Here is a 14,618-nt window from a genome sequence, read left to right on the forward strand (position 1 = left end):
ACTCTGGTGAGCTCAAGAACACCTAGTTCTACTCCTACTAATTCCTGTCGGTCAAGAGAGAGAGTTTGCCATAGAGCAATGCTACATTGTTGAGGAAAAGGAGCACTCTCCTATTCCTTCATCTGAACTGTTCAAAATTGATCGTACGGCTTCAATTACATCTGATTTATTTTAATAGATTATATTGATATAAAAGAAAAAATAATTAAAGCCGTCCGATCAATTTTGAACGGCTCGAATGGAGGAATAGGAGGGTACTCCTTTTCTCAGAAAAGGAGCAGATTTGAATCCCATTGTTGAGACGACCAGCATGGCAACATCACAGTGAATCAACACTGAAAATGTGAAGAGATTTTTTCCCCTCAAAAGTTTCGAAACTCTGTCTGTAGCGTAAGATATTTTTTCCTCTCAAACAGAGTCACGGTGCGTACGATGAGTGTGACATGCCGATTCTGGACACGTGACTCATGTGACAGTGATAATCTGTCTGACCACGCCGAGCGTACTGCGTTTTTTCAGCCAGAGCCCGTACGTTTTACAGAGAAATATTCTAAAGCATTTATTTATATATTTATTTTTGCTTACATAAACAATCCACTAGAGAATAATATAAATTGGCACTTGGCATGTCGAAGTTTCGGGGCAACAGAGAATTTAAGACCTACATACGAAAACAGGATCTCAACCTTCGAGTATGATAACTTTTGTCACATATTTACGATAAATCTTGATTTGTACCGTATTGCTTCTAACAAGTAAAACAGAGCTACATTGTATACCGGCATTAGTTTTGATGTCATCATATAACGTGCATGCGAAGACTTTACAAACATGATTTCAGATTTTCTTCAGTTGTACAATTTTTTCGTGAAGTGGCTGTTTAGTAACGTATGGAAGAGAGAAAAAAGATCAAATAGCGCAACACCATCCTAATATATTAGTCGTAACATCAAACAAAAGATCAGGCAAAAAAAAAAAAAAAAGGGTGTTAAACACACATTTTAACTCGCCACGATCAACCGTCTGATTGGAAGAGAGCAACGAAATGGAAAAGAAAAGATTTAGTGTGATTTAAAAGCGTTCAAATCCAGTCCAAAAACAAGAGATTTGACAAGAATTGCTTTCGCAGTGGTGAAGTGTCAAATTTACCTCCTTTTCTCAGTTTCACTGTCGAGAAAGGAGAATCCACATCTTCTGCATTAACTCAAAAGATCATATTTTGATTTTAATATATCTTGACCGTCTGATCGGAATTCGGAATTGGAGGCAATCCGACACACACCTATGACGCACGGGCCCTTTAATATTAGTGTGGATCTCAAGCAGACAGTCCATATCTATTAACTCACTTTCCGTTAATGCAGAGAATATAAATTCGAGAAAAGAGACACCAATTCAACAACTTGGACGTCCGGTGGAACTCCGATGAGATCATATTCTTTTTCCCCGCCCCTTTCTCATTTCTGTTTCACCTTCTTTATCTTGTCTTCTCCTCTATGAATTTGTATCCTCTACATTACTCAAAAAGGAATCTTTTAAGTTAATGCATCTGGACTGTCCGATCAACTTCAAGATTCATACAAATTAGATCCGCATTAATATTAAATAATCTCTATGTTTTAGGCGAGGACTGGATGGACTCCGTTTACAATTGGACACCGATATGTATTAACGAGTTAATGCAGACGATGCAGACTCCCTTCTCTACTGTATAATTTCTTCAAACCCTAAACGATGACTGTTGAGTCATTTTTTACAATATCAGTGGTTTATTGAACTGGGTGGTATACTGAATTCTTCTATTTGATTAACAAAATTCAATTTATTATCAATTCTTTTCATCTCTTTTCTATTGAATTGAAGTTTATTCTCGTTAGTTTTTATTCTGATCAGAGCCTAAATTTCCTATGGAATTTAACAGAAGCCTATTCGCACAAAAAATAGCAGCAACGTTCTAATATATCTGCAATATTGCTCTGAACTTTGAACACAAATCTGTATATGGAAATGACAACAAAACAAGACCTTGCAAGTCATTTATATTGGGGCTCATTAACATAAAATTAGCAGACTCTTTTCAACAATTAATTAAGCTTACATTTGGCACATAGGTTGAAGTACCACATTACACTCAACATCTACTGTACAAGTATGCAGATAATTAAAAGATACTTGGCTACATCAGCACCCGACTTAGAGAAGCATCCCCCTATGACAGAGAATTACCAAAAAGCTGCACGCCAAAACTCCCCTAGAAGAAAAGATAAAGAGCTGGGGCAACGGCAGTGAGCTTATGAAACGGTTCTTCCATAGCACACAGATGCAAGGTACAAGTTCTTACCCCACTTTTCCTGGTGAAATACAAATTTAAATGTATTGTCAAAGGAATAAAAAGGCAATTTTACAATGCAGTTTTGCAAATTGCAGCAAGTTTTCTTTGGAATGTCTGCAAATAATACTCCACTACTTGAAACAAGGGTTAGATGTCAACCAAAGAGGTGATTATATTTCCAGTTAAATGGTTTTTCTATTGACACCATCAAACTTCATGACAAGCTCATTCATATTTACATCCAAAATTCTTCATCTAATTGACTATAAGTCACTATATTTAGTTTTAACTATAGTGTTATGAGATAATGGCTCTCTACAAGTTGGGGTAAAATTGTCAGAACTCAACAGAACATCTTCTCGAGTGACCAGATACAAGATTATGCATATATTCAGAGAAAAGACCCCACTTGATTATTATGCATATACACGAGGACACCAAACCTAATTTGAAACCGTACCAGACAATATACTGGTCGCTAAGAGATTTAATTTTTGTTCACTGAGCTATCGGAATGTGTCCACGTCTTTGTAGCAAACATGTACCATCTCAGTATGAAATAAAAGGATGATTAGGACCAGGATCGTATCCGTACCTTGACATGTTGGCTGGGGAAAGCAGAGGTACGAAGGGTCTCTTGGGTTTCATCAGCAGGCTTTCTCCTGGGGATGCTTAGAATGAAGGCGGCCTGGTCCCATGTGGCAGCTGTGGCTGTGATGCGGTATCCACTGTCCCATCTCCTGTGTATTCCTTCACTTGGATACAAGAAATCCAGCTCTACCACCTGACGATAGTATAAAAATAAGCATTCTACTCACAATTTCATTTTAGATACTTCCAGTTTCTACAGAAAACTTTTCCTTATTTAGCAGTTAGTTCTAATAAATGAGAAAAAACAACTGAGAGAAGCAGAGAAAAAAAGATACAAGAAAACAGACCTGATCAGAGAAGCCAGCATTTCTAGACATGACAACAGCCCATCTGCTTCCAGCAGTTGCCATGGAGGTGACATAGAAACCCTCCTTCCATTTCTTGTTTATCCACTTAAAAGGGAACGAGTCACTTACTTTGTATGACTGTTGTGCATATTGCGTGCCTATAGTAAAGTTATTAATAAATCATCATTCAGAATAACTGATTGTGAACTACGATAACAGGGCTTTTAAAGATAAATAGGGCACTTAAGTAATAGCTTACCTTTGGACATTACCACCAATGAGCTACCATTGTTTGCCCCAGCAAGTGTAGTTACATAATAATTTTTCTCCCACTGCTCCATTATCCATTCCTATATCAACCAATGAAAACAATGTGAAATTCACTCATAGTAAAGGCATCCCAGATTTATTAACAAGTCAATTCTTATAGACAATGATGACTATTGAGTGCATAACCACTACTGTCATCCTCGGTGAATACAACATACCTTGTGCAGAAAATAAGGGGAGATTTCATAAACTTGAGCAGAATAACCAGTACCAGCATCCATAATAAGGGCCCACAGATTCGTACAAGAGGCCACCGAGCTGATAAAGAGGCCATCTTCGTTTCCCTTTTCTATATGCTGAGACAGCCTTGCATCTGCAACGTTGTAGTGGTACCTACAAGTACAGATAAACAGATAAGAGCAATCAAAGATAGATATTTTAACAATCATAAACATAACCTTAAACTCTACGCAAAGGTATAAATCTATGTTAAATATCAGATGTAAATTACGAGCACCTTTGTTTCATGGGGCGTCTGGCATTGTAAACGCTGATCCATTGTGTTGCAGGCATGCCCATGCGCACCTTCTTCTTTGGCTGTTCATCGTCCTCTTCTTCCATTGTTAACCGCCCTCTCTTCTGGCCAACCTGATATATCAGCTGCCACAACAGTAATATATGCCCTTTATATTAATTTTTCAAAAACCAGATAAAGACCAAAACCAGATACAAAGAGACCGGTCATGTCAGGGAAAACCTAGGGTCCCTGGTTGTTATACACTAGTTGCTAGAGGGAGGGAGGGATGAGGGAGAGAGGGAGAGAGAGAGAGGACTGCCAAGTTCTTGAAGAGAGAGAAAGATACCTTCTGAGCACCATCAGTGTTAATGGGTCTAATATCTGGGTTGGGTCCCACAATGCCATCAAAAAGAGAGATACACTTGGCATAGTTAGGCTCGTCATCGAACTTCAAGTTGACAACATATTCCACAAATTGCCTGAAAGGCTGGGGGCACCAGCAGCACAAAGATTCGGGGGAAGTTGCCATTTTCTTCTTACACACTAGAAAACCTTTATTCTCTCCCTACAAATTACAATTGAATTGTATATTAATCAACAAAAGCACACAAAACTATATTAAAAAAATAAATTTAAAAACAAGAAGTTCTTTCTGTTTACTACTTGCTATGATCAGCTCAGTATCCATAATTAACATAATGAACCATTCATTATAAGTAGAACTTCTAATATATCATTTCAAATTTAATTATTTATTTACTCGATTGGTTTTTAAAGTTCCCCCCTCCAAACCTGAAGGGGTCACGGAATATGAAACACACTTTGTAAAATTGAGAATCTATTGGGGATCACTTTAAGATGCTAACAATTATCAATCTCAATAAGTAATAATAGAAGAATAATTATCTACCTGGTAACCCTGCCAAGGAAGGCGGCCTCGAAGAAGGAAAATTAGGGTATAGGCTAGAGATTCCAAGTCATCTCGTCGGCTTCCTGTTCTCCCCAGATGAGCATGAACACTGGCATAACGAACAGTTCCCCTGAAAAAACAACATTTATTTCTAATAAGATATATAATTCACGGCAGCCAATTCAATAATGAATTTACTCGCAATAATCAAATAGATCAGGGAGAATTTAAATGAATACTGGATAACAAATAAAAAAGAAACAGCAAACAATGAGCCAAACCAAAAGGCCAAGCAAATGCTCTCCTATAAAATGTAATAAACCCCAATATGAAGATAATATTCCAATTCCATTTTAAGCCTTTATAGTTGGTTAATAAATAGGTATAAAAGTAAAAAATATTAATCAAAGCACATCCATTTTCTGTGCTTGACCAGGTATCTTGAATTGCTTAAAAGCCAATGCTGTCCAACTCACAAAGTAATTCAGAAAATATGCAAAGAATAGTTAACCTGAAAACATCGGGTCTTTGGTCATACTCCACATGCAGGCCTGTTGTAGTGTCCGTCCACCTAGTAGCTGTTAATTGAACCACTCTAAGAAAACCGTACAAGCTGGAAATAACACTAGATATCTAAAAAAACAATGGATGAAAATAGATATATGATATACCTAATCCAAGATCAACAAGGAAAAGCTTTTTCTCCTCAGGAGTACCAGGAGGCCCAAGTAAGAAGTTCTCAGGCTTCACATCCCCATGAACATACCTAACATAAAAATAAAAAAAGTTATTTACAAAAGGCTATGACCAGCAAACAAACATCAAAACCTTTTCTCGCAGATTAAGTAGCTCAACTCTAAAAGTTACAAACCTCATTAGGTTATGTGCCGGTATTATGAGTTTACATGTAATGGCCTGGACAATACAAGCACAAACACATGAACCAGCTTAATCAATTAAGTGCTCTCAACATTTTACATGCTTAAAAACAGAAATCAAACCCAAATTTAGAGCATAGCTTAAAAAAGGAAAGTTTAAGAAAACATGATTGAGCCAACTTTAATATAATAATAAAATATGGAGTTAGACTGGACGAGAGAAAAGAGCAACATACCCTTTGGAGTGCATCTTTTCTAGAATTGAGATCGCTTCAATGGCGATGCAGGCAACCATCTCAACAGACATGCTGCCTCAATACAAAACAAATAAATGACTTAAACATCGAACAACCTAAACTCAAAAGGTAGAAATGCAAACAAAGTAAATCAGTAGCATATTATCAATCCAAAAAAAGGTACTTACGTATGGGATTTATTATTCCAGACATCCCAAAGACTGGGGCCAAGCATATCCATAACCATGATGTAGTACTCACCTTGCCTCCCTTTATAATGTACGCGTGGCACACCATGATTGCCACTTAAGGTGCTGTAGCACAAAGCATTTATTAGCTAACCATTCCCCAATCTAGTTACACCAAGTACTGGAGTAATTTATCTGAGAAACAATTCAACAAATAGATCCAAAATAGGCGGCATCCATACTTGTATTGGTACATTGGCCATGGGTACAGTGATTATTGACTGATATTTTGGATTTGCATAATAACTTCAGGTACTGATTTTATTTTTGATAAAAGACTCTGAAAGAAAAGTGCACTCAACAAGCAGTTTGGTTATTATGGTAGTGTTTTGCTCCAAAGGTACAGTGATTATTGGCTGATATTTTGGATTTGCATAATAATAAGGTACTGATTTTATTTTTGTTAAAAGACTCTGAAAGAAAAGTGCACTCAACAAGCAGTTTGGTTATTATGGTAGTGCTTTGCTCCATAGGTACAGTAATTACTGGCTGATATTTTGGATTTGCAGAATACTTCAGGTACTAATTTTTCTTTTTAAAAACACTATGAAAGAGAAGTGCACTCAATAGGCAGTTTGGTTACTACGGTAGTGGTTTGCTCCTTGGGGTGCAGTACACAGACAGTTCAGTTGCCTTAGCATAGTGCATGGAGCTAATTGAAAAACATCAAGTACAAAGAGAAGTGACAAAAGAAGAACTCACTTGTATACTTGCCATTCATAAGGAGCTCCATAGTTACATCCTTTACTGGTACGGTGTTCAAATTTCAGTGCAACCTGATACAAGTCACAAAGAATTCAGACATGATTAAACTATGGTAAAAGAGTGATTGAAGAAGTAATGAAGATTGAAGTACCCGAGGGTGTACAGAACCTGAATACTTATTGGAAAAGGGCTCATTGGATTCAATTATACTGCGTAATCTTTTCAAAGGTGTTCTTAGTGAATTATTGGTAAGGGGAACTTGAGTTTGGTCCCCAAATAACAGGAGCATTTGTGTTTGACAAAACATCGCCTATCATACAAAATGGAAAGTACTGTGCATGCACTATTCCAAAAATGAATGAAAGCTAAGCACTCTTCCTCCCTTCACACTTGAAAAAATGCCCAACAATCTCCCTTCTCATTGCCTCCCACAAACTAGGAGGAATAGTAGGGGATACATATGATGCTTATGCAGCATTAACCAAGTATAAAATTTGCTTCAAGTTTTCCAGGGCACTGACAGGATTTTCCAAAAGTAAAAACATGTAAAGGGATAGAAAACAATAATTTCTAATAAAATTACCACAGAGGTGATGTTCCCCATCTTTAACATCAACAATTTTATTTTCCTTTCACTCAAAATTTTTTATATTTCACTCAAAAAACAATTTTTTTTTCCAGATGTACACACTGCACTTTGAGGAACTATATAGAGGACACTCGTGTGTATTTTTTGAAAATTTAGAAAAGCATATATTACCTCCAATGCATTTGCACCAGGAGCTCTCTCACTTAGGTTGGGAGGTGAGATTCTTCGGCCAACATAGACTTGACCAAAGCCACCTTTTCCCAGCTTCCTCTCGAGTTTATATGAAGGTGAGCTGCCTACTTGGACCTGTTATATACAAAATTGAAAAGAAGAATAATTACATTGCATGATTAAGAAAAAAAAAAATCTTAGCATGGATAAACACATAATAGAAGAGCGATTGCTGTATGTATTGTTCTAAACTTCTTTTGTGTACGAGTATGTACTTGGGCTGAAAACTTCTTTGAACTAATAATTACAACAGTATTCTACAGCTAACTTGATGCTTACAGATTCTGGAGAATTATCTCCCAAGAAAATGGATAACAAAGCAGCTGTGTCATTTCAATGGGTACTGGTAGGAATCCCATTAGACTTGAGCATTACTCATAATGCAGGAAATAATCTTGTATAAACAAAAACACGAAAAAGAAGAGATTTCATAACGCACTGTCTCTGGCAAAGGTGTCCCGTCATCTCCAACAGTAGCATTGCCCTTGTCACCACTCTTCCCAGCACTGTCAAACTCATCCATCTTTCTCTCACCAACCCCTTCTTTTTTCTCCCCTTGATTCTCTTCAACCAATAACCTTTTCTCCTCTTTTTTCTCCTCCGATCTCGTCACCACCGGTGGCTTCTCATCACAAGCCTTCTTCTTCCTTCCTCCTCTCGCTGGAGCTGGCGTTGGCGTAACGGCCGCCTTCTTAGCTCTGCCACGCGTAACCGGCCCGTCGGTTGGCGGATCAATTACGGGGTTGGTTTTCGGGGTTGATTTCTGATTCGATTTCGAACTAGGGTTAGGGTTAGGGTTCGCACGGCCCCTCCGCGCCCCACTTCGGAGCTGTACAGGCATCCTTCACCCGCCCAAGCCCATCCCCTGACACCAAACCCTAAATCTAGATTTCTTCTGCTTCCCTTCGATGAAAAGCTCCGCAGAAGGAAAGAAGAGAGAGAACGAAAATGGGAGGGAGAGAGAGGCTTTGATTGGGAGATCCGAGTTCAATTCGAGCGAGATTTGGGGGCAATTCGGGTGCGCCTTGTTTTACCGTTGAGCCGACAAATCACGAGTGTGAGGAGAGCGGAGAGAGAGCGCCAGAGAGGAGAGAGAGGAGAGAATGAAAGATGTCGTTCAAAGACTGGTCGTTAACTAAAGGAACAATTACACCTGAAATGTGGGTCCCTGCTGTATTTTTATAGTTGGGGTAACCGGAGTAAGGTTTTGTCATAGGAACGTGAGAGAGTAGCTATCTATAGTTTCTTTGGTCCCGGACAAGCTGATTATAACGGATTTAGTCACTGACCGGTGGTCCCGCTTGTTTCAGTAGTAGCCCGCTAGGCGATAGCGTTGACTGGTTGTAACGAGGTTTCTGTTTCACAACGTGAACATAACCATAAACGAACAGAATTCGAGCCCGCAATAACTCGGTACATAAAATTCAGGGATGCACAGCACAGAGACGTTTAGAGAATTTTACTATATCCGGATCCTTTGAGAAGCTCGATATGATTATGATAGCATTCAATTTATGGACCCCACTAAAAAGAGAAAGGGAAAGGGTAAGGGGAAGAAGAAACTTCCAGTAGTTGGTTAATTCAGGGGTCGGGAATCGGGAATAGATTCGGATCCGATACTTCCAGGCTCCAGGTGCTGCACAAAATGGTTGCTTTTGTAAGTTCATCCTAGACATGGGCCTAGGCTTAGAATTCAGGTCCAGTGCAATCTGGTCCTGACTCTTGAGTCGTTGGTTTCAGTCGAGCACAGATTTCAAAATAGATTACTTTATCTGATTGGACACCATATTTTTTTTTATTCAGCTGCAGACTCCACTTGACTATGTCTAGATCCGCTTAGGTATATATATAGACACATAAGTCAACGCCAAATAGAATTCAAGAATGTAAGATCGAGGTCAGATTCTGAGAATGTTTAAGATGCAGTTAAAAGTAAAAAAAAAAATGTGAGGGTTGAGGTTAGACCCGATGTTTTTTATTACATAACTTTTTTTATTTATAGATATATATATTAAAATAATATAGGGTTCTAAAAGCATTATAAAGGAATTTTGATCTGGTAGAAAGAATCAGAAGGAAATTTTGGTTTTTCTAAAACTGAAATTTTTTCCCTCTCTTGAGAATATTTTTTTTTTGTTTTTAAAAAACGAGACGAAATATTTGTTTGGTTCTTTCCACCTAATCAAAAACTCGTGTAATCTGTCTAAAGTTCAACATAATTTAATATCGATCATTTCTATACATAAAAAAGACTACTTTATTTAAGGAATTGATAAGATATAAATTTGTGGGAAATGGCCAATGGGCAATGGGGGGTGACTTACGCGTTCTTATCCTATTCGTAAGCCGTATTTTGTTCGGATTCAATGGCATGTTTCGCAAATAAGTCTCCGAAAATATCTGAGTCGGGTTTTATCGAGTCCCGGTTTAATGCTAATTGGACGAAAAAATATTATATTTTCCAATATTAAACTTATTAGAGTAAGACCCTACCATATTTAGTTTGATATTTCTTCTGTTAATTATGACAAAGCAACTTTACTAAAAAACAACATTTACATGCACACAAATGAGCCATAACCAAAGTGCACATAACAGGCTGGGCCATCATCTACCAATTGCAACATTAATTAATTCATTAATATATTATAGAGAGCTAAGGTTTTAATTATTTATGTTTTATAAGTATTAGTGTTGTAAAAAACGGCAATTTAGGTCGATTAATCGTCTGATTAGTTGTTGACGGTGATCAAACCGTCATATATTTGTCTGATTAATCAGCGATTATTTTCTATTATTTCTTATTAATTACTTCGCGATATTCAATCTGTCTGATGAGCGCATACCGTTATTTACAACACTGATCAGTATTACCTATGTCTTTATTTCTTAGAAATCTACTTCTTTATTTTTTCCTCGCCTGTTTTAATCAGGTAGCATTTGTGTTTTTTAATTCTTGTTTCCTTATGTAGAATTTTTGGCGATGAATTTTGTACAAATTAACTTTAACATTTTTAAAAATATATAAATGACAAACAATTTTTTAAAATATAATTATAAACATTCGAATAATTAAATATTTGAAGCGAGTCTATATTTAAAATAAATATATAGTATTCATATTTGAGCAAAACGATGTGCTCATCAAGAGGGATTGTTGAGCACACCTCCAAAAGACGATCGGATTGACTTCGAACTACGAATCTAAACCGTTGAAATCTAAGTACTTCATGAGTGATGTATGTATATGTAAATTTTTTAAAGTTTTGAATTCATTTAGTACATGATCAAGCGGTCAAAATAATAAAATTTTTATAAGTTAACTTTTTAATTGTTTTATGTATTATTTTTTCATCATTTTTTTTGACCGCTTGACCATGTACTAAATGAATTCGAAACTTTAAAAAATTTACATGCACATACATCACTCATGAAGTACTTAGATTTCAACGGTTTAGATTCGTAGTTCGAAGTCAATCCGATAACCTTTTGGAGATGTGCTCACCAATCCATCTTGGTGAGCACATCACACCCTAGTTTTGTTCTTCATATTTTGCGCTTGTTCAATTAAATAAGATGAGGTAGCAATATGTCAGAATCAAGTCATCACCACAAAGCGCACATGGTGACGTGTGCATGCATGGTGCCATTATCTAAATGCATTACGTCGGCATTCTTAATTTTCTAATGAAACGAGGGCATGGTTGACTCAAGTCAAGATACGAAAGTGTCCATTTCTCGCAAGAAATGATAAAAAGAAAACCTTTTTTTTAGAATGGGAACGGTTTTTGTCCGAAGCCTTTGGATTATTAAGATTCTATTAATTTGTTAATTAGTGTTAATGGAAATTATATTTTCCTTCTTTTATGTAAATATGGAAACTGTTCTGTTCAACGATTTTGTATCTTATTAGAATATGATGAGTTATTGACTTGTTAATTAATTTTGAGTTAATTGATGATTTTGTATCTTACAAAAAATATGATTTGTTAATTGATGATTGTTAATTAATGATGAGTTATTGACTTCTATTCAACTGTGATTTTGTATCAAAATATGAAAAATACATCAATAATAGTTCAAATGTGTACTATGGTGTGATCAAAAACTAAAAAAAGATTTAAAGACTGACTTTTGTGATAAAAAACTACCAATTTTTTTTTTTTTAAAAAAAAGACTTTTGTGATCAAAATCTGTTTTTTTTTCCCTCTTATTTATGCGCTCAGTTGAAACTTTTAGTTGTGTTAAGTGTCCATAACAAATGTAAATAAGTAATACATGGTTCATAATTCTAATTTTTCAATGCATATACTCTATTCATAATAAGGGAAGATTTGTGGTTCTATAAATGAGAAACAGAGTGTGTACCTCACTGCTTCATAACCTTGTCAAAATAGAAGATTTGTAAGTTAATTTTATTACATTAATTTTTTTTTCTCAATTTTGACCACTTGAGTCTATACTTTATAAATTTGAAAATTTATAACTTTTGCATATCAATTGGGAGTGCAAATGGATCAGATATGTATCAGATAGTGGTAAGATAATATCTATATATGTTTTCAATTTTCGGATATGGATCGGGATCGGATATTAGACGGATACACACGGATACAGATCAGATATATGATATCCGTAGATATATACATAATATTTTCATAATTTATGATAAACTATATGGTATGTGTATATATATTATTTGGATACAGATAATTAAAATTCAGAATCATATCCGTATCTGTATCCGCACAAATATTCGGATATCTGTACCCGCATGGATATTCGGATATCCATACCTAATTTTCGGTCTGATAATACCCAATCTGTTTGTACCACTAATATTAATGCATCACTTGTTAATTAAGTAGATCGGTTTCAGTAGTTTAAATTTATTGTTTAACAAATATAAATGAGTTGGTCTTGGCGCTAAGGTTAACAGTCAATTTAGTCAGATGTTGTATAGGTTTTTAATTAGATTCATCTAAGTTGAATGATTGCATTTTCAATTCATAATTAACTTAATGCTATACGTAAAAAATTATCCAATTAATCTTTGTTTTGAGGTACTTTTTGGTTCAATCATAGGTTTTGTTGCCGAAAAGTTCAATACAAAATTTGACCTACTATTAATGACCTAAGAAAATAGATCAAGATGCCAAGCGTAAAGTTCCTTTTGGTAAAGAAGTACGAATAAAATTGAACAAGGATCAAGATGGTCAGCTATCGGGTGCCCGAAATGCCCGGCCGGAAATATGTACTCTTCTCTTCAGGCTAGATAATAAAAAAATATTAAAATAGTATATAAGAGTAATTTTAACAAAAAGACTGCTTATCGAGTATATGTGGCCATGTGGGGCATGGCATATGTGTGGCATGATGTAAAATTATAATAAGGTTTAACAAATTAGTAACAGGGCCCGAAAGCCCGAATATCTGGTCAGATTTAATGTGTTTTGTTCCACCACTTGTCCCCACAAATAAGGATACACACGTGTTGAGTACAAATATGAAAGAAATATAAAGCTAATAGAGCCGGGTCAAATTCAATCCGACTTATATATAGCTTTAAGATTCGTGTCAAATAAAAATAACCGTTCAAATTTAACACTTGCATCTCAGTACCTGGAATGATACGGCTCCCCACCAAGACACAGCAATATTTTCTTTTGTTCGATTGGGATACAACTATTTCCGAAGAGTTTGGCCAGTATAACATTAATGTCATTTCAACATATATAACACTAACTCTAAAACCTATCAAATCGACTTTAAACGGTGAATCCAAACCGTTCAAACCAATCTACTTCATTAGTTGTGTGTTTACATGCAAAATTTACAACTTTTCAAATTTATTTAGTATTAAGTCAAGCGGTCAAATGTGTGAGTTTTTAAGTTAATTTTAATACATTCATTTTTCAATATTTTTACCGCTTTATTTGATACTAAAATAACTTGAAAATATAAAAAAAATTGTATATAAACGCATCACTCATAATGTAAATCGGTTTGAACGATTTGGATTAATCGTTCGAAGTCGATTTGATAGATTTTAGAGTTGGTGTTATATAGGCTAAAATGACACTAATGTTATATTAGCCAAACTCATTTCTGAATCTGTATCCCTCCTATAGGTAGAGTGAGAAAAATGGCACGACAGAGTCAGCTCTGTCACGGAACGGCACAATACCCAGCTCTGTCATGGAACGACACAATACGCGTGTCAATAACATGCAGGGCAGATTTATGATTTTGATCAGGGTAGGCACAAAATATTGATAATAGTACAATTTTTTTCTCCTGACGAATCGAAGCGGAGTAGTGAATAGGATTTAAAAAAGTAACAGCACGACTGGATATATCACGGCTCCATCACGACACGTATGCCGGTTACGTGCCGTGACCATTCACATGACATGACCATCTTTCAAAAATTTGGCACAACAAGGCACGTCACGCAAAAGATTTGGTCACAGCATGACACGTGGTCACATGTAATTAGAACCGTTAGATCTTGATTGAGTGGTGAATCTTAAATAAACTAACTTAAATTATGAAAAAAATAGTTAAACGAGATTAAACGTGGCAAAAAATTCGAATGCAGAGGTAGGCAAAAAAAATTCGAATTCATAGTTACCAATTAATTTCATATTTGTTTCACCCATTTTTTGTATGGAACTTCTTCCTAACATAGAAATAGTCCGGAAATTGCTCAAAAAGAAGAATTTTCATATCTAAGTAATAGTCCAGTAACGCTAAAAGAAGAT

The 14,618-nt window shown here is 35.9% G+C and overlaps 1 protein-coding gene across 2 annotated transcripts; it reads right to left on the bottom strand.

The window, feature by feature from the left end:
- Positions 1–2,008: 2,008 nt before the first annotated feature.
- Positions 2,009–9,051, bottom strand: LOC144559138 (casein kinase 1-like protein HD16). Of its 2 annotated transcripts, XM_078308096.1 has the most exons (15): positions 8,294–9,051; positions 7,795–7,929; positions 7,032–7,105; positions 6,270–6,395; positions 6,082–6,153; positions 5,639–5,733; positions 5,479–5,545; positions 4,968–5,097; positions 4,404–4,622; positions 4,058–4,200; positions 3,759–3,933; positions 3,530–3,620; positions 3,271–3,428; positions 2,928–3,116; positions 2,009–2,351 (listed from the first exon to the last, which is right to left on the bottom strand). In XM_078308096.1, exons 1-15 carry the CDS (start codon positions 8,693–8,695, stop codon positions 2,292–2,294), a joined length of 2,136 nt encoding a protein of 711 aa, XP_078164222.1. In that variant the 5' UTR covers positions 8,696–9,051; the 3' UTR covers positions 2,009–2,291. The 2 variants fall into 2 exon arrangements, with proteins under 2 accessions (XP_078164222.1, XP_078164223.1); XM_078308097.1 differs by lacking the exons at positions 7,032–7,105; positions 8,294–9,051.
- Between the last annotated feature and the right edge of the window lie 5,567 nt (positions 9,052–14,618).

This window comes from Carex rostrata, chromosome 9 (genome assembly GCF_964058835.1).
Source record: "Carex rostrata chromosome 9, lpCarRost1.2, whole genome shotgun sequence".
NCBI lineage: Eukaryota > Viridiplantae > Streptophyta > Magnoliopsida > Poales > Cyperaceae > Carex > Carex rostrata.

Coding starts and splice junctions, on each gene's coding strand:
- LOC144559138 (XM_078308096.1), bottom strand. CDS start 8,695: ATGCCTGTACAGCTCCGAAGTGGGGCGCGGAGGGGCCGTGCGAACCCT. Junction 7,930..8,293: donor GGACACCTTTGCCAGAGACA/GTGCGTTATGAA, acceptor TGTATATAACAG/GTCCAAGTAGGCAGCTCACC. Junction 3,429..3,529: donor ATTGGTGGTAATGTCCAAAG/GTAAGCTATTAC, acceptor ACTTTACTATAG/GCACGCAATATGCACAACAG.